The 21,143-nt window shown below is 33.0% G+C and overlaps 2 protein-coding genes across 3 annotated transcripts; both read right to left on the bottom strand.

The window, feature by feature from the left end:
• Nucleotides 1–888: 888 nt before the first annotated feature.
• Nucleotides 889–16,086, bottom strand: LOC126707706 (O-fucosyltransferase 16-like). 2 transcript variants are annotated; one of them, XM_050407566.1, is made up of 10 exons: nt 15,675–16,086; nt 15,490–15,555; nt 15,311–15,401; nt 15,106–15,182; nt 14,372–14,460; nt 14,073–14,256; nt 13,354–13,535; nt 12,747–12,849; nt 12,320–12,651; nt 889–1,886 (listed from the first exon to the last, which is right to left on the bottom strand). In XM_050407566.1, the coding sequence occupies exons 1-10, from the start codon at nt 16,080–16,082 to the stop codon at nt 1,415–1,417; spliced, it is 2,004 nt and encodes a 667-aa protein (XP_050263523.1). In that variant the 5' UTR covers nt 16,083–16,086; the 3' UTR covers nt 889–1,414. The 2 variants fall into 2 exon arrangements, with proteins under 2 accessions (XP_050263523.1, XP_050263522.1); XM_050407565.1 differs by lacking the exon at nt 889–1,886 and adding an exon at nt 10,954–11,954.
• Nucleotides 4,620–5,280, bottom strand: LOC126707708 (60S ribosomal protein L27). The gene has a single exon (XM_050407568.1). It carries the CDS (start codon nt 5,198–5,200, stop codon nt 4,793–4,795), a length of 408 nt encoding a protein of 135 aa, XP_050263525.1. The 5' UTR covers nt 5,201–5,280; the 3' UTR covers nt 4,620–4,792.
• Nucleotides 16,087–21,143: the final 5,057 nt, after the last annotated feature.

Here is a 21,143-nt window from a genome sequence, read left to right as displayed (position 1 = left end):
TTTTTTTTTTGAGAAAAGAAAATGGGGGTGTTTATGATTATATTAAACCCCCGGGCAGAGCACACATGCTTAGGTATGTGATGCCCACCAACGGACTCCTGCTGGTAGCGGGACTCGAACCTGAGCGTGTTAGGCAAAGTGAACGAACCATACCCAGCTGAGCCAAGCCCCCATTGGCTAGTTTTTTTTTTTTTTTTTTAAATAGTGGTGTTTGATTATATATTTTTATTATGTATGATGGAAATAAATTGTTGGGGGAAAATATATTTTAGAATTGACACATGAATTATATCATTTGTTGAATCAATAGAAAAATGTTTTATTTTATTATATATGTGATTGATGTATAATTTGATATGTTGTAAGAAATATTATGAAAAAATTTGTCTCTAAAAACATTGGATGCTGAAGTTCGAAACTTAAAAACAATTTCCACTTTGCTCATAACTTGCAAAAGAGTTAGCCTCCTGCATTTATAGTTAACTTACTCATCACGATTAACAACATTATATATCAACTATCATGTTCTACAAGTCTTGGATTAAAAAGTAAAGGCAACAAGGAAAGTAAAAGGTTTCATAAAATAAAGTGGATGTCATTCACATTAATTTCAATGATTGTCCAAACCAAGTCCCCAAAATTTCATGTACTCCGAGAATTCTCACTCAAATGAATGATGGAACCTGCTCTCTTTTTTTCTTTTTTTTGATAGATATGGAACCTGCTTTTTAAAGAAATAAGCTAAGTGCCGCACATCCAATTTAAGTACTTTAAGAATCATATTTTTACAAGAATTGAAGCGCACACTAAATAGAGTGAAGTCTCTTATCATCTTGGGTGTCCAGCCTCCTAAAACAAGACATGCTTTTATATGGCATCACTTAAAAATTCTAAACCAAACATTTTTTATATATACATATCCTTACAAAATTATGGAGAAAATGAAAGAGAAATAAAAAAATTTATATATCTAATTTAAAAATAAAAAGAAGTAAAGGGAAAAACTTAGAGCCTTGTTTTAAAACCAATCTAAATCCCTTTTTCCATTTCCCTTCCCTTCTATAATATAACCGCCCCGGCCTTACGGCAAGAATCCTCAGATAAAGCAAAACATTGTCCTTTGCCACATATCCTAGTTGTCAAATGTACAAGAAGTTCCTAAATCTAAATATAGGAGCAGCTCATCCCCATGTGCAGCCATATAAAGAAACTGGAAACACTAATTTGCTCAACTGCCAATGGCTTTATGTACACAAATTGCTTTCTTATGAGCAGCCACTTAACCTAAAAAGGCTGTCCCATTGAAGCAGACCAGGGAAGTGGGAACAAAAGGATCCAAAGAATTTGTAGAAAAATTGGGTTAGGTAAAGCATATAACTTATCTCAATGGGAAATGAATGCAGTCTTCTTTATTTTAGTCCGAAAATAACTCTTCCGCTAATTCTGGTAGATCAGGTTTAAGTGAAATATTAGGATCTGATTCTGTTCCATTAGGGAACCCTTTCCCTTGAAGCCTATTTACATTCTCCATATAATCCATATCAGACCATTCTAGCTCATCCTCCATTGATTGCTTGTCTGTCACATCACCAGTATCTTTATTTGTGTTATCCTCCTTGCCACTTGTATTGCGATTATGAGTTTCATTTTGGGGAATCAAAACCACCTTGGCCTTTTTCCCAGACTTCTCACATATGCATGATAAAGGGTTCTCATGTAACTCACCCGTGCCAGGCTTCACCTCATTTGGCTCTCCCATGAAGCCAATCTGAAAAGTTCGAACTTTGGAGGCAAACTCTACCCATGTCATGTTATTTCGGTTCATGAACAACCGGTACAGCTTTTTAGCATTTGGACGGATTGTTGGTTTGTGCCCAAAGTATCTTCTGCATAGACAAGCATTTTATGTTACTATGTATAACCAGGGAACAGATTTACCTTTCTCATCTGCAGTAGAGATAATAAAGGTGGACTTGGAAGCAACAATAAGAATGTCATAAGATGGCATTTGCTTCAAAATTTTCCAGGTTACATATATTATAATATTATATCTTACCTTTTCTTAATAACTTCAACTTCCATCTTCACATGGTCATTTTTCCCACTTCATCATCATTAATTATCTGCCTCTCCTATGATGTGCACCATCACATTTTTCATAACATTATAATGGTCTTTGATAGTTAACCCTTAACGACATTCTACTGTCTACAGGTTTACCTCTTTTAGGGCTAGTGTAACCAACAGCAAAAGTTTAACAATGATTATGATATTCTGCTGTCAATATGTTAACCTCTTTTAGGGCCACTGTAACCAGTCAATGAATATGATATAATGAATTGTGTTATCTAGAGTCATTTAACCGCCTGCAAACCATGAGTTTTGCATCACAAGAGAGAAATCTATATTTGTTAGCTAATATATATTTTTCAAATTTTTATCCATCAAGCAGCCTGTCAACTCATGCTAATAACAACTAATTTCACAACCAAACAACAAATTGCAAGCATCATCATCAATGCAAGAAAATAGGAATTTGTTGTATGGGCCTCTGTTTGAGCCTCTCAATCCAATTTCTCCACTAAATTACTAAACAGAAATAAATCATCAGCTAGAGCCAATTAAAAAGAACACACTAACAGACTTTTTAAAGTGCAAAGCAATTTTGTATGTCAAGCAAAGAAACAACAGAAAAACTGGCATTTGTCAGTTAAAGGATCCCTGTTTTTATTATCTAGGAAAAATTTGTATGATCCCTGATAGAGAACAATAGTAAAAATACCGAGAAGCTTGCCAGTTAATGACAAAGACTGATATTTCTGGGCTCGTCGTTTAGTTTAGGCCTCCCTATTCAGTTGTTTTTAGTTTAGTTATCTCTTGTAACTTCTTTTCGAGAAAAAAGTCTTGAAATTTAGGCCTCCCTATTCAGTTGTTTTTAGTTTAGTTATCTCTTGTAACTTCTATTCGAAAAAAAAGTCTTGAAATTTATTTAGTTGCGTGGTTTAACTTCAGGCTAGGGAGATTGCAAACCATATGGACTTATAACAACCTGAAAACTATGTGCTACTAAAATTTCAGTGCCCAAGCAGAGTTAAGATCCTTGAGCAAAAGACAGCACAAGATTTTTAGTTCATTTTATCTTTTCTAAAAGATTATTCTGAACTTGGATTTCTAAATAGTTATACAAGTAGTTAGGATACAGAGAAGCAACTTACCAAGCTTGGTTTTGAACAGAAATGGCTAGAATAATTCATTAGAAGTTGGAAGAAACAAAAGATAAGTTGAAGGGAATGTGGATCACAACTTTTGCAGAAAGATATAAAAAATAGAAGTGGCCTTCTATAAAGTTATTGAACAGTCAATAGAACATTGAAGTAACTTATTATTATGTGGTGACATAATTTTTTGAAAAATATTTTAGTATATGTTTATTGTTTGGAACCAGCAGTGAGGTTCACCAATTCCTACATCATGAAATTCTGCACTAGACCAACATATACCAAAAAGAACCGTGGAATTATGAAGAAATTAAATCACACTGCTTTTAAAAGCAGACCTAGCAAGTAACCACTTATAACAGCTAAGTGATTATTCAGTTATTCCTAAGATTGAACCTTGTAATTGGCTATGACACTCACTAATTACAGCAGTAATGCAGCAATGATTACTTGCAGCAGTAACATGCTTCCTTGCAGCAAATTCGCTAATTACAGCAGCCACTGCACCACTCAATCAGTCCACAAAAATTCTAACACTTTGATACAATATGGTGCCACTGCACCACGCAATCACTACACAATATGATCCTAATACAGCACTGATTTAATTTTTTTATCAGGAAACCTAACAAACTCAATATTGGTGAAAAAATAACGTTGATGCATTGGCAGAAAATTGTGAGAACAATGAAAAGAGGTCCCAACTATTGATTTAATGGCTTTCTGTTCAAAGATAGAGCCAAGCTTCTATCTTTGTAATTCAAACACCCTAACAGCCCAACAAGTTAAAACACCCTAACAGCCACATTATTCAAAGGATAAAACAATAAAACATTAAAAACATCTCTCTTCCATAAAACATTATTCAAAGGACAAAACTTAAAACACCCTAAGTGCCAAAGTAGTGCCCTCCTATCAATCATTTTATTAGGATGTATGTTACACGAAGACATTTCCAGCAAGACACTCCGAACTTTATCCATCAGACCAAGCTTACAATAACCACCAATTAGTGCAGTATAACAAACGACATTTGGCAGCAAACCTTCCTTTCTCATTTCATCAAGAAGGTCTCTTGCATCCTCAATACAACCAATGTTGCACATTCCATGTATAAGAGAAGAATATGTGTTACAAGTATGTTGAATGCCCTTGCTTTTCATGTCATCACGAAGTTTAAATGCAGCAGTCATATTCCCATTTCTACAGTATGCTGGACTTCGAAAAAGTCCAAACCCATTACTGTTATTCAACTGAATATTGAGTACTTTGTCCTATAAGATATATCCTAAAATCAGGCACAACAATGTATCATAAAATTAAGCATACACAACAACATTCTAACCCAAATCAACCAAATCCACGAACCGCAGCAAAATTATAATATGCAAAATCCAACAATTCAACAAAACCCAGATGCCATAATCATCCAAACATCAATAAAAACCATACAAAACTTAAAAACAGAGAAGTCAAAAACAGATATAGGTTTTGTTGGGTTGCTTCTTCAATAAGACCATTTAAAAAAAAAAACACCTAAAGCAGTAGACTCTATTGATTGAATCAAAGATCACTCAGAACCTAAGCTTGGTGAAGAACCACCTATTCTTCCCAGTCTTGAACCGCTCCTCAAGCTTCTTCTTAGTCTCTTTGGCCGCAGTGACTTTCTTGTCCTTGGACTGAAGCGAATCCACGGCGACCACGTCTTTCAAATCCACGTCCAAGGTGTACCGCGTGGGCATCAGGTGCTGGAAATTGACGAGCTTGATGAAGGCCTTGACACGAGACTTCTTGGCCGTCTTCTTGGCCGAGTCCTTGCGGATCACCTTGCTCGGGTACTTCTTTATCCCCGCAACCAAACAGTGCCCGTAAGGCCTGTCGCGGGTGCCTTCGTCGAAGGACCGAACGATCACGGCCTTGCGGCCTGCGTACCGTCCCTGCAGGAGTATCACCGCCTTGTTTGGCTTCAGAAACTTCACCATTTTCACAGAGTCTCTGTGTGTCTCTCTCTCTCTTTGAATGTAGGCTCTTTGGAGGAGGAGGAGAAAGAGAAAATGAGATGATTTATATAGTGAAACCCTAGGAGTTGAGGGATTTATGGTGGCTGGCTCTAGGGTTTTTTTTCATGGCTTTTGGGCCTTTTTAGCCTTGGGCTCGTACTGGGCTGTCTTACTATTACTTTGTAGACTTAATTGTTTTGAAGGTTTTTTTTTTTTTTTGCAATGAAGTCCTACTATTTTACAAACCCAATGTTATATATGGGCTCATAACACTTTTTTTTTTTTTTAGTTGTTTAACAATTCAAATGTGTGAATTTTGAAAATTTAACTGTTAAATTTCATGTTTTTTATATTTTTAATATGCATATCAAATTTCGTTCAAATCGGATGTTATTTGACATTCAAGCAATAAACATATTTTTTATACATAATTTTAAGGCACAATTGCACTTTTAGTCCCTACATTTTGACGTTTTTCCATTTTAGTCCCTACATTTTATTTTTTCCACTTTTAGTCCCTAAAACCAATTTACGCTTTCCGTTTTCGTCCTTTCCGTCAGTCAACCGACGGAAATAGCTGAGGTGGCAGCCGGAGACATTAAAATATTATAAAAAATGCCACATCACCTATGACACATCAGCATTTAAATTTAAAAAATTAATTTATTAATTTTAACTAAATAAAAAAAATAAAAACAGAATTAAAAATAAAAATTCAGCTTAATTAAGATTTAAAGAGTAAGAAAAAAAAAACTTGTAATAACTTTCTCAATTTTTCTTAAATTTTCTTGTCAACCAAACAAAACAAAATCATCAATAAACACTAAACTCAGACCCAAACTCATCTTTCATTTTCCCAAATCTCTCTCTCCCTCTCCCTCTCGAGTCAAACTCCTCTCTTGGCTTTCTCTTATTTATTTTTCTCCGACGGTCCTCTCCATCGAGTGCCTTAATGGTACTTCCACCACCGACGAGTGGACCAGCGATTGTTCAAGTCATTCTGGGCAGATCCGAGGTCGATTCCTTCGTCTTCAATGGCCCCTACTCTTGATGTTGGTGGTGGGTCGGGTTTGGTGGCTATGAATCGTGGGTTAAGGACATGCAGCGGCGGTGGGCTGTCGTGGGCTTGGTGGGTCAGGCTGTGGGCTGCCGTGAATCTGGTTTTGGCTGGGATCGTGACTTTTGGCTGATTTGGGTTGCTGGGTTATGATGTGGTGGTGATCGGCGGTGGTGTGGTTGGTGGGTTTGTGGTGGTAGTTTTCTGGGTAGATCTGGGTTTTCTGGGTTTGGATCGGCTAGGTCCATTGATGTGAAACCCATAGACCAAGCCCAGAAAGGACTCATTGCCGTTCGTGGCGTCGTGGTCAACAACGAAGGATTGAAGCTTGAGGCGACCTGGGTTCCTTGCAATGAAACAGAAGTAGAGATCAAAGGTGGTGGATCTGGTGTGCTTGGAGGTTTCGAATCGATGGTTTGAGTTGAGTTTCAGATCGTTGGGTTTTAGATCGGTGGGTCGTTGATCGTTGGGTTTCAGATTGTTGAGTTTTGTGTTGGTTTAAGTTGATTTTGTGTTGGTTTCTCAAAAAGATAAGAGAATCATACTCTTTCTTTTCTTCTATTTTCTTTGGTGCCCGAAAATTTGGGTTTAGAGTTTAGTGTTTTTGTGTTTGGGGGCCAGAAATTCTGGGTTTGAGTTTTGTGTTTGATGCTTTGGTGGTGTGGGGGTTTGATTTTTCGGATTTGTTCATGTATAATTTTGTGTTGATGTGGATCTAATGCTAATTTTTTGAGATTTAAATTTTCTGTGTTTGTCTTCTTGTTCAAATGTTTAATGTGTTCATGTTTAATTTCTTGTTCATGTTTAATATGATGTGGATTTGGTTTTTCTGTGTTTGATTTCTGGGTTTGTATGATTTTTTTGAGTTTGTACTCTTTAAATCTTAATTAAGCTGAATTTTGATTTTTAATTCTGTTTTTATTTTTTTTATTTAGTTAAAATTAATAAATTAATTTTTTAAATTTAAATGCTGATGTGTCATAAGTGATGTGGCATTTTTTATAATATTTTAATGTCTCCGGCTGCCACCTCAGCTATTTCCGTCGGTTGACTGACGGAAAGAACGAAAACGGAAAGCGTAAATTGGTTTTAGGGACTAAAAGTGGAAAAAATAAAATGTAGGGACTAAAATGGAAAAACGTCAAAATGTAGGGACTAAAAGTGCAATTGTGCCTAATTTTAAATCGCCAAAACTTAAAATTTTAATATTTGTTTAATTACATAGCAATTGATTTTTGATCTTTTTGAAATTTTGCAAACATGAAAGATATAATAAAAACATTCAATCCAATTGTTAAATTTTTAAAATTTACCCTCAATTTAAATATATATATATAAAAAGAGTTTGAAGAGTTTCTCTTCAAACTAGTTTAAAGAGAAAATTTGTTCGTTCTACAAATACAATAAATTGTTACAATATTTTTACAATAATCAAGGTGTCAATCTCTCATAGGTCAAAATACAATAAAATGATAAATTAGGATTCACCACAACTGAAAAACAAAAGTGTTGTGAAAATGTTGTGACATTTTGTTTTATCTCTAGATTTTCGCTTTTTTACTAGTTATGTGTGGCCCAAGCTCATGCAATTTTAGTATGGATTTAATGGCGTGTGGTTTGAAGTGTAAGATTGGACTTATTTTGGCTCTTTCATAGACCTGAAGCATAGATTTTGCTTAGTGGGCTTGAGTTACTTGCAAAATTTAAGGATTAATGTAGGAAATCATCGTGCTGGCCACTTTTACACTGATGAACCCTGTTTGATGGGTGAGTCTCTAGGTTTAAGCTCTACTCTCATTGGGCCGTTTTACTCTCTTCCGTTTTTTCTTATTTGTTTTATTAGACAATTAAATTAATTAATCCTCAATTTTTACCTTTTGCTTCAAAATCATTCCTTTTTTTTTTTTTTTTCAAAATAATAAATAATAAAATTAGTCCTTATAATTTTAACTTTTTAAGTTTGTGTCAACAGATTTCTATTGATAACTCTTACTTTGATTTTCTGTTGAAATTATTCATCAAAATCTCAACGATTTGGACATTAACAGAAGAGGGAAGAGATTTTCTAATCAAACAACTTTTTTTTGAGATTTTCTAATCAAACAACTTTGTTTGTTTATTTTATACATGTTTGAAGATAAAGAAAAGCAAAGTAAGAGTTAATGGCAGTACCATTTTAACACAAATTTTAAATTATAAAAACTAAAATAAAATATTTCAAAAGATGAGGACCATTTTAAAAAAAGTGTAAAGGTTGAGGACTAAATGTGTACTTTTTTTTTTTTTTCTAATTTTTTCCCTCTTTTTTTTTTCTATTTGGGTTGTAGACTTGTAGAGGAGGAAAGAGATTGTTCCATTTAAAAAACATTTTTTGTTTTCTAGACCAAGTGTTACATAGTTTTTTAAAAAATAGCGGTGTTTGATTATATTGTTTTTTTATTATGTATGATGGAAATAAATTGTAGGGGGAAAATATATTTTAGAATTGACACATGAATTAGATCATTTGTTGAATCGATAGAAAAATGTTTGTTTTATTATATATGCGATTGATGTATAATTTGACAAGTTGTAAAAAATATTATGAAAAAAGTTTTGTCTCTAAACATTACTTAATAAAAATCATGTAAATCTAGATCATTTAAGAAACTCTTCAACTTAATAACAACGTATGACATGCAAGATTTTCTCATTTTCGCCTATTATACTTTCTTTTTCTTTTGCTTACAATAGGAAAGAAGACAAATTTAGACTAAATTCTTCTCACAAACAGGGGCGTAGCCAAGATTTTTTACTTGGAGAGGCAAAGTTACATATTCGTATGTTTGTCATAATTCATAAATATGTTGTATGCAAGATGATCAAATTTAAAATATAACAATATTTCTAAACTAAAATGTGTGTACAAAATTTGTCTAGTTTTCTATAAACATGTATCAATTTAAAAAAATAAAATAAAATAAAATTGGCATCTCCTATAAAAGGTATGCTAAACGTTGATCCTTCAATAAATAAATTAATTCATTATGAATTCTATATGGAAATTCTTAGCAATTACCTTTTTGAATCTCTTAAAAAAATTAATAAATCTTATGTCTACGGCAGCCTAAATTCTTTTCTAAAAACATAGCACAACTTATCAAGCAACTACTTAAAAATAAAATAAAAATAAAAACTTATCTAGCAACTAAATCCAATATTAAAAGATATAATCAGCTAGAGAAAAAATGACATGATGAAAAGAAGATAAAAAATAAGTTCAAACAGTGCACTATGTGCACTGCACTTTAACAATTGAATACACAAATAACACAATGCACTCTTGTAGTTGTAGATTTATAAAATATAAAAAGAAATGACACAAGTCCGCTAGACATTTATTATAGGTTTTGGTAAAATGCTATGTTTTATTTAGATGAGGCTCTATTAGAGAAATTATCGATGGGACGCGAGTTTGATTGACTATACATTACAAGATTTCAAAGAAAAGAAAATAAAAACCAAACGTGAATTTGGGCTTAAATTTTTTTGGGGGCCAATCATTACAATTTTTAGAAGCCCAATTTATTTTTTACCTCAAACCAATATACCATTACAAAGAATTTCAGTAATTTTGGCCCCCCAATGTTATAAGTGCCTCCACCCATACTTACAAAATAAATAATGCCAAGAGCCTTGTAATTTTAGTTGGCTAAACCCTCTTGATGTCTGTCTATTATAATTATAAAAAAAAAAGATGTACCATTTGTTTAACAGAATGAAGATGTTAACGTTAATTGTAGCTTTAGTAATCTGAGTAATGTTGAATAAGTCGTAAGCCATCATACTTATCCACACATTAGGTAGTCTTTTTCTTTTCTTTTATAGCTTTTTTTTTTTTCTTCCGATGGGAGGCAATTTTTTAATTACTATGGATAAGCACTCATGGTTACCAACAGATAATCTGTTAGGTGTTGATAGGATTAGATTGAAAGGTTTCTCTCTTAGTTTTATCACTTGAATTATGTAGAGGTCTATTGTCAATAATGAAAGATATGAGAATTTTCCTAGCAATTAAAGATTATTGAAGGTCTAGTTTTTTTCTCCAATTAAAACCAAATCCATTGCTTCCATCAAGTGAGTTTAGTGCTAGAGTGACTGACCATAGCCCCCCAAAGGAGATGTAGGTCATGGACGAGTCCAAATTGAGAGACATTGGATGCTGAAGTTGGAAACTTAAAACAATTTCCACTTTGCTCATAACTTGCAAAAGAGTTTGCCTCCTGCTTTTATAGTTAACTTACTCATCAAGATTAACTCCATTATATATTATCTGTCATGTTCTACAAGTCTTTGATTAAAAAGTAAAGGCAACGAGGAAAGTACAAGGTTTCATAAAATAAAGTGGATGTCATTCACATTAATTTCAATGATTGTCCAAACCAAGTCCCCAAAATTTCACGGTAATCCGAGAATTCTCACTCAAATAAATGATGGAACCTGCTCTTTTTTCTTTTTTTGATAGATATGGAACCTGCTTTTTAAAGAAATAAGTTAAGAGCAGCACATCCAATTTAAGTACTTTCAGAATCATATTTTTACAAGAATTGAAGCACACACTAAATAAAGTGAAGTCTCTTATCATCCTGGGTGTCCAGCCTCCTAAAACAAGACATGCTTTTATATGACATCACTTAAAAATTCTAAACCAAACCTTTTTGATATATACATATCCTTACAAAATTATGGAGAGAATGAAAGAGAATTAAAAAAAAATTATATAGCTATTATAAAAATAAAAAGAACTAAAGGGAAAAACTTGAGCCTAAGTTTTAAAACCAATCTAAATCCCTCTTTCCCTTTCCCTTCCCTTCTATAATATAACTGCCCCGGCCTTACGGCAAGAATCCTCAAATAAAGCAAAACATTGTCCTTAGCCACATATCCTAGTTGTCAAATGTACAAGAAGTTCCTAAATCTAAATAGAGGAGCAGCTCATCCCCATGTGCAGCCATATAAAGAAACTGGAAACACTAATTTTCTCAACTGCCAATGGCTTTATGTACACAAATTGCTTTCTTATGAGAGGCCACTTAATCTGAAAAAGCTGCCCCATTGAAGCAGAACAGGGAAGAGGGAACAAAAGGATCCAAAGAATTTGAAGAAAAATTGGGTTATGTAAAGCATATAACTAATCTCAATGGGAAATGAATGCAGTCTTCTTTATTTTAGTCCGAAAATAACTCTTCGGCTAATTCTGGTAGCTCAGGTTTAAGTGAAATATTAGGATCTGATTCTGTTCCATTAGGGAACCCTTTCCCTTGAAGCGTATTTACATTCTCCATATAATCCATATCAGACCATTCTAGCTCATCCTCCATTGACTGCTCATCTGTCACATCACCAGTATCTTTATTTGTGTTATCCTCCTTGCCACTTGTATTGCGATTATGAGTTTCATTTTGGGGAATCAAAACCACCTTGGCCTTTTTCCCGGACTTGTCACATATGCACGATAGAGGGTTCTCATGAAACTCACCCGTGCCAGGCTTCACCTCATTTGGCTCTCCCATGAAGCCAATCTGAAAAGTTCGAACTTTGGAGGCAAACTCTACCCATGTCATGTTATTTCGGTTCATGAACAACCGGTACAGCTTTTTAGCATTTGGACGGATTGTTGGTTTGTGCCCAAAGTATCTTCTGCATAGACAAGCATGTTTATGTTACTATGTATAACCAGGGAACAGATTTACCTTATCTACAGTAGAGATAATAAAGGTGTACTTGGAAGCAACAAAAAGAATGACATACTCTATGGACCACTAGATTGATCCTTATAAGAACAATTCAAATGTTCTGAAAGTTCAAAAGGTGAAGGCAATTTACACACAAACTTCAACTATATAGTATATATATCTTCTCTGAACCCATAGAATGCCTTCCCTGGCAAAACCATGGCACTTCAATTGTTGCAAAAACCCACTTCAATTCTAAAGCCAATTTCATGTTCTAAAACTAAATGGCATGAACAGAACCAAAAGACAATAACTATATAATTAGCATACCTTCGCCCGGCTAACATTCTAGCCATATTGCCATTGTTATTGGTGACAAAAACATCACTTTCATCACAAACAATGAAGTCTAGTGCAGCCATACGAGAAGAAAATGATGAAAATGGAGCCAACTCCTCCTTGCTGGCTATAGTTTCTTTTGAATGAAAATTTGGGAAGAGTGCTTTGAGCGGTGCCAATGTCTCTTCACCTCCATATACTTCACCTGATGCCACATACAAGTGAACATCACTTCCAAAACCCAATGCTCTTAGCATAAGACCAACTTCCTCCGGAGTGAGTGGGCATCGTCCATGCCTTCGAACTTTGTCAGGGTTTCTTGTCTGCATATCATGCCAAAATAAACATCTCAATAATCAGACAGGCCTAATCCACTAAAGAGGTTGAATAACCTTTTCTAAGAATAAGTGAGTCTCACATGCAAAGTTTTCCACCTCTTCCGTATTTCACCAAGTTCAATTCTTTCTTTTTCTCCCCCACCATAATCGCATCCAGAAAATGCAAGCATATCAGGTTCAAACCTAAAGCATGAAAAAAAAAATTTGTATCAACAACTTTTTCCCCTGTACTTCTAAAACCTTTGAAATATAAAGAACTTGGGAAAGGCCTGTCTCTATCCATTGAAATATCATAACAAACACGCAGCATATACTCATCCAAAAGACCATATAAACAAACTACTCTTTTCTGAAAATATTGAGAAATTCACATTTATTCCTTGGGAATCATGTTCATATGAACTCAAACGATACAAATTCTATTTTTGGGTTTGCTGCACTACACCTCTTGTTTTGCAAATAGTTACTACAGTTGGGTGGTTGTACATAGTTGGGTGCAGTGTGCTGCTGGTTGTTGTATTGGTGTTAGTATTCTATTTTTTCTAATGAAATGACTGATTCTTAAAAAAAAAAAATAATAATAATAAGGGAGACTAAAAGAGTCAACTAACAGTCTAACATCATGAATGAAAGAAGCTTTGCAGACGAAATATATTCAAAGAATGGTTGGAAACTATCTGTACATACCTCAAATGCAGGGCAATGAAATGCTTGCCTTTCATCCTCATCCTCCCAACCAAATTTTTTCCCATTTCAACAATAGAATCGGTAAATGTTAAAGCATGGTAGTTAACTCTACATCTCAGCCTTTGTAATTGAGTACCCAACTTGTTTGAAAGCCTGTAATCAAACTTAGAGAGCCGAACAGCCTGCAGCATCAAAAGGGTAACCACAAAGTGTTAAATAATTATGGAATCAAATAACTGATTCAAGAATAAAAAATCATTTACAGGTGTGTACCTCAATTCTGAAAGTATCCGTCAAAACATGCTGAAATGTCTTATCTTTTTTTTCTTTTTCTTTTTTATTTGAAGTAAAAATTGCTAAGCAAGAAATTAAAATAAATTATCTGAGAATGAAAGAAAGGTAAATCCAGAGAAATCAGTCAGGCCCTTAAAAGCTGAATCCATGGAAGATACAATACTAGAAAGAGCATTCCTAAAGATTAGCCAATTAAGTAGGCATTTACCATGTACAGTAAACAAAACATACTGAGACAGGAAGAAATGTTATCTTCCATTGGAAGATTTTGATTCTGCTTCTTTTTTTTAATAACAATATCTATCGTTCTTGTTAAAGGAATCGAAATATCAAATATGAAAATTTTACAGCCTTAAACAATGTCCATGACATTCAATGAATTGATTATAAGATTCACTACTTTCCATAAAGAATTGAACACTTACATGCTTTTTTATAAGAACAGGCAGAACACGGCTCTGGTAGCATTTTGGATTACACTTCCTTGGAACACGCATGGTAAATGGACTCAAGACTTTCCCTCCGTTTGGCGGAATCTCTTTAACAATTTTAACATCTTTTGAAAGAAAGGAGATAAATTGGTCCACATCAAAGATTTCAGCAAACTCACTGCAGCAAACACCAGATTAAATGAGTTTGACAGCCTATATATATTTTCTAATTTACTTACCAAACATTGGGCTTGAAACTAATTCTAATTTACTTATCAAACATTACAACAAACCTGGTATCCTTCCAAAAAGATTTCTGATCCAGTTGGGGAACAACAAGAGTAGCATTCAATATGTAAGCTGCAACAACAGCATCTGTTATCTGCAGCAAGTAAGGTAAAAATCAAAAACTAATTCAGCAAAATACCCATCAAAATCATGGCCCATTATATCTCTGGATTCATTATTGAACACTGAAAACAATAACTATTCATTCAAAACCATGAATCTCAGAAAGTTACATGTAAACGGGGTTTCACTTAATTCACTTACCAACTCAGATAATATTTTTCATCATTTATTTAAAAAAAAAAAAAAAGTCAAAATTGGAAATTTAGAACCAGTCAAAAAACAAATCTAATTGACACAGTAAACACCGCCAACACAAAGATAAAGTACTACTACTGTACAACATGAATTGCACGGAAAAAACTTATCACAAACTAATACAAAACTCTTATCTTCGATTCATTTCTTAATATTTTAGCCGCAATGAGCTGCCCAAGTCAAGCCAAAGTCCACATTAAACACCAGAAGAAGCCGCAAAAAATCAATTAAGTAAATGACAAAGCCCAATTTTATAATCCTTTTGAATCTAATCACAGGATCCTACATGAAATTTCTCAATAATCACACCAAAGTTAGACTAATTCAAACCTAAAGCCTACATCGAAATCAAATTCGGCAACTGAATCTTATACTAATAAAAAATAATATTAAAAAAAAAAAAAAAAAAAAAAAAACTCACCCCTGTTCTTTGTTGATTCAAGCCTCCACTAGCATCAATCAACAAATACCGATTTGGAATCGTTTTCACATTAGCCCCTGCAGAATCAAAAACCCAGAAGAAAAAAAGCAGTCTTTAGAGTCCAAAAAATCAACAAGTAGTAGTCCGATATTGAACGAGTTGAAAATCCGATAAACTTGAAGAATCGGAGTTCCCGATACAGTACCTGCAAACTTATCGCTGGCATTACTGCAACCTCTATACAACTCGGAGAAACTCGTTCTCCACAAATCTCGGCCTAAGCTCCCTTCACTTGCCTACAAAAAACCGAATCCGATATCAAAAAAAAAAAACCGAAACCGAGAAACCGAAAATTTGAAATACAACAGACTCTAATATCCGTACCGGTACGCTGAAAGCTGGAAAAGGATCCGAGTCCGAACCCGACCGGAGCTCCACCGCATTGTTAACCTGAGCTCACAAACACAGAAACACATAAATACACAAAAGTGAGCGAAATGAAAAACCGAAACGACGTCGTTGATAGATAGATAGAGAGAGAGAGAGAGAGAGAGAGAGAGGAACAGTACGGAGTGGAGAGGGAGAGAGAAAGCGGCGAAGAGGAGGAGGAAGCAGCCGGAGATGACGGAGAGGAGAGGGAAAAGGTGGCGGCGGAGACGCCGTTTACGACGGAAATGGTACATGAGGCTGGCCAAAACGACGCCGTTATGGTGGTGGTGGCCGTTACTGCCGCTATTACTCAATCTCTTCTTCTTCTTCATGACTATTTCCGTATTGGTTTCTGTGTCTGTGAAAGACAGATGAATAGAGAGCGGAATCGTGTTTGTGTTTGTGTCTGCAGAAGAAGAAGAAGACGAAGAACATTGAACAGTCTGATGATTTTGACTGTGAAGATGAAGCTCGTTTTGTATCTGTTGTTGTTCTTCTAGTTGTTGGTTTTCTTCTTCGCTCTGTGTCGCTGTCGTCAGCGTTTCCATATAAGCTTTCCCCCACATCCAAACAAAATTCTTAGTATTAAAAAATTACTTTCCCAATTTTTTTTTTTTTTTAGAATTAGGATTTAAATTTACAAAAACCCTAATTCTCTTAATAAAAAAAAAAAAGGATTAATTTTTCAAATTTATTTTTACAACTACATTTGATAATAAAAGGATAAGAGAATCAGGATTTGAATTCAGAATATCCTGATTCTCTTAATTTTTTTTTAAAAAAAGAATGGATTACACTGCTAAATTAAAATGTGCTATCAATTTTTTTATTTATTTATTTGCAAAAATAGAATTTGAAAAGCTTCTATTTTAATTAAGAGGGAAAAGATAGAAAATTTCGTGTTTTTAAGAGTTAGAAATGAGACGTTATGAAACTGATTTAGGATAAGATAAATGGTGTTTAAAAATCAGATAGATTTACGTAAATGTAACTGAAAATAAGATGAGATTGGTTAGCAACAAATTCAACCGGGAATCAATGAACAGTGATTAGTAAAATCAAAGGGAATTGAGGAATGCTTCACTCACAAATTAATTTATAATATTTTAAAAAATATTTATATTACTTTTTTATCAGCAATTTATAAAATAAATTGTCTCACTAACAATATTAAAAGAAATTTATACTTTTAATTTTTTTAATAATAAAATTGTTACTAAATTTTAAAAAAAGGTTTTACTAAATTGGTCTGGGACCCACTTAAGCTCAGAAATTAGACTTTTTTTAAAAAAATTATTTTATTACTATTCCTTTCGTCCCATTTTATTTGTCCCGTTGAAAAGTCAAATTTTTTAAGGAAACATCATTTATTGTCTTGTCTACCTTTTAAAAATGTATAAGTTTCCAAAACTATCCTTAAATAAATTTATCAAAAAATTAAATTATTAATAAAATAGGAGTATAATAGGAACATTAGTAAATTAATAATTTTTATTTTTAGAAATAGGACAATATTTTGAGACATTCATATCTTGAGCACATATTTTTTTTTTTTTTTTTTTCAGTTGGTGTTTTGCTTAGGTGTGATTACTCGGACCTGAGGTGTAATGTAGTATACTTGGATTGCGATTAAAATGCAACTTTGACCGTTGTTTACTTACTTGCTACGAGATGCAGATAGATTTGCCTTGAATTTTAGTTACTAAAATTGCTATCCATGAATTTAGAATATTCTTCACCTAAGTTAGAAAACTTATCACTATCTATTATGATTTTATCCCATAAATTAGGGATATTTTTCTCATCAATAGATTTCCACTCTTTGACTATTAGTTATGATCCACCTAAAATAGTAAAATTAACACAAACGAAACACAAGATTATGATAAGTACTTTTTTTTTCTTTTTTGGGTTGTAAATAATTAGTACTTCTAGTCTTTAATTCTTTAAATAGGTCAATGTTTGAGTCTTTGACTTGAAATCAAGTGAAGTTAATTAGTAAAACTAAAAAAAAAAAAAAAAAAAAAAGTAACCTGTCAAAAAAATATTGCTAATTACTATTGTGAGAACATTTTCCAATTAAGATCCTTGCCCTCTTTGTCTAAATAAAAATTGATAAATGATTATATACTTTGAACTAAGAGACTCTTAGAGCCTCGGCATCCTCATCTAAATAAACAACTATAGGATTTGGGATTGAATCCCTTTAGAGGAATACTACCTTTCTTTTTTTGAGTGTGAAAGCAAAATAGAGTAATATTTTTTTAAACAACATTTACATGGCAATAAAAAAAGAAAGAAAAACAAGGCTTCATTGCGAAAATATTTCTTGGCATTTGAATCAGTTACAAAATCACTAGGTTTTTTGGATATACACCACTGTTAGTTTCTTTAAAACTTTCTCACTTCTTCCCTTGTGTGTATGTTAAAATACTTAATATTCTAAAAAAAAAAATACAAAATCACTTATTGTAGTTTCAATTCTTTTTTATAATTTTCTTTTATGAACGGAAAAATCAAATGACCATCGACACGAATTAGTTTGTGAGTCTTTTTAATGGTCAAACAATCTTTGAATTAACTATTAACGAAAAATAAAGAAATCCCATCAAAAAGAAAAAAAAGAAACAAATTATAATTGACAGTTGAGACTGTATGAGTATATATACACAAACTCTTCCCAATCTTTATATTCCTTCCCGGCAAGATCTTTGTTGCTGTTTCGCTCTTCACGTGTGTCTCACGTGTTTAGGTGACCTTCCAGTTGCTTTAGTCTGACGAGACAGTCATGTCCCCCCATCTCCTCCAAAAGCGCGTGCATTAAACGGCTCATCATAGAATGCCAAATCGCCGTCAAATGAATATTGAGACCGTTGCTACACGAGCTTAAAAGCGCGTGATAATGAAATTTCGAGTTTGCGGTAAATTCGTTGTCGTTTTAGGTTCACACTAATAACGCTTTACGATGTTATTTAGGGAGGTTAGGTGCCTGCTGTTTTGTCTCAAAGCGTCGTACTTTGACGTTTCAAACTCCCTCTGTTTTTGGTTTTTGGCTTCAGCAATCAGCATCATATGTAAAAGTAAAACGCATCAAAAACCCTAAACCTTAAACCTTAATTATCACACTAATCAATGAATGGATTCTAACATTCGGTCGGCTTAGAATATATATTGTAACTCCACCATTGAAATTACTGCTACAATTATATTCATGTCCATTACCTTTTGGAACGAATAGGTTGGATTCTGTAACACCATCATATTTAAATAAACATTAACTATCATAGTTTTAATGTCATTTAAACTTGTTAATAATGTAGCAACATCTACATTATGTTCTTTCATTATATATATTTTTTATATAAAAAAATTGACAGGATTTTATGAATATTAAAGGATTTTAAATTTATAATATGATTTGAAATTACAAATTTACGATATATATTTTTCATGGATTTTTATTGGTGTATGAGGTTTCAAATTTGATCACAAGTCCTTTAGTTTAGAACAAAATCCTTAAACCCCCTTCAAAAAAAAAAGAACAAAATCCTTAAACCTTAATTATCACGCTAATTAATGGATTCTAATAGTCGATTGGATTTGAATATTTTAAGTTTGTAACTCCACCATGAAATTACTACCACAATTACATTCATATCTATTACTTTTTGAAATGAATAGATTTGATTTTATAATGCCACCGATATTTAAACAAACATTAACCATCATGGTTTTAGTGTCATTTAAACTTATTAATAATGTGATGTCATCCAATCCACTCTTTTCTTTCATTATTCTTTTTTGTTTATGAAATGGGTTGATAGGATTTAATTTGCAAATTTTAAAGGATTTTACATTTATAATATTATTTGATTTAAGATATATGTTTCATGTTGCTTGCATCTTATTTTCAATTTCACACTGGATTTCTTTCGGTGTAGGAGTTTTCAAATTCGGTGTAGGAGTTTATCACTTCAGTATTATTAGAAAATAATACTTTTTTTTTAACCAAGAGAATCAAGCTTCTTAATTTATTTTTATTTTTTTGATAGGGGTTCTTAATTTTATTATGGAATAAAAAGAAAAACAAGTTTTTGAACATAGGATTCAGATTAGACGATCAAGATGTAGGTGGGTGCACCAAACATTACCTGTAACAAGAATATTGCGAGTGTAAATCATGATTCCTTCTTAATAAAATATAATCTTGGTGTTAATCAGGTGATTAATTAGTTTTTTGAGATTGATTAATAAGTTGGTTAGCTGAATAGACATGCAACTGTATAAAATATTGTGCCTTGCACCTAACGATTTGGCTAGATTCTAAATAACATGAAGAGTGGTTGAACAAAGAAGAAAATAAAGCCATTTTCAAAGAAAAAGAGTGATGGTGATTACTGAATACAAGTATTAGTTTGAGAAGACTATTCTCTATGATTGAAAATGAAAGAAAGCTGATTATGGAAAATGATTTTTTGGGTAATTGTTGATTTTGGAAAATTGTGTGAAGTGCTTTAAATTTCGTTTTGAAAGAGGAAGGAGAAGCTTGAATAGTTCAATACTACTATTTAATGGATGGTGGGCTCAATTGGTCTTGCATGGACAGCGTGGTTACCTTAAGCAAACACCATTTTAATCTTTTAATAAAAAGATCCAATTCTAATTTGCATAAATTAATTAATAAATGATTATCTAGTTGTTAAGCAAAAGAGCACAGCAAACGTTATCTGGGTGAGGAGGGAATTGGGAAAGGAAGGCCTAAGGAAAGCATATTTGGACCTCTAATTAATTTAGAGAAGGTGTATGTTATATTTGGTAGGAAAAAGTTAACAAATTTGTTAATGGGTTATTTTAAGAAACTTTTTATGCAAAAAAAAAAAAAAGAAAAAGAAAAAAAAAAGTAATTAATGTTTTGATAGTTTTTTCAATTTTCCATAAAAGTTTTATAAAAGCTTTCCTAAAATAGTTTATTTACAATTACTCTAAAGACACTCGTTAACATAACCCTGTTTGTTATACATAACATGTTTATCACACAATATATGAATCCTAATGGATTTTATTTATTTTTTATTTTTTGGAGAAACAAACACACACATGCACAAGGGAGAGGGAAAGGATTCTAACACAAAGGCACACTACAACTTCACTCAAAAATCATGGTAACTTTTAAGGGAGGCTGGGGCAAGTTATACTACACACAACATACTCTCTTTAGCAATATGAACCTAAATGGGTTTTAATTAGCTTAACTGGTAAACTTTTTTCGTTGAATAAAATATCTAGAGTTCAAGTGGCCACCTATGCTAAAAACTTACTGATGTCTTGTTTTAATGATAATAAACAATCATTATGGAGAGATTGAAATTCTTATCTTTTCTGTTCCATACAATGTATATGTTGGATGAGATAATTATTGGAATAATTTCTGAGTTGCTTATATGACTACTAATTGACCAGAGTTCCCCACAAAAGGCTTATTTTCATGTTTAAGTTTTCACTCAATGATGCTTAAAAAATTCTTAAAGGACCTCATGGGTGGGGTTGCAACCTCATAAGTTGACATAGAGAATCATGGTTGCATCACTAAAACATGGAGTTCTTCTTTT

This window comes from Quercus robur, chromosome 11 (genome assembly GCF_932294415.1).
Source record: "Quercus robur chromosome 11, dhQueRobu3.1, whole genome shotgun sequence".
Classification (NCBI taxonomy): Eukaryota; Viridiplantae; Streptophyta; class Magnoliopsida; order Fagales; family Fagaceae; genus Quercus; species Quercus robur.
The sequence above is the reverse complement of the archived record's forward strand: the minus strand, read 5'-3'. Positions and strand labels throughout refer to the sequence as shown.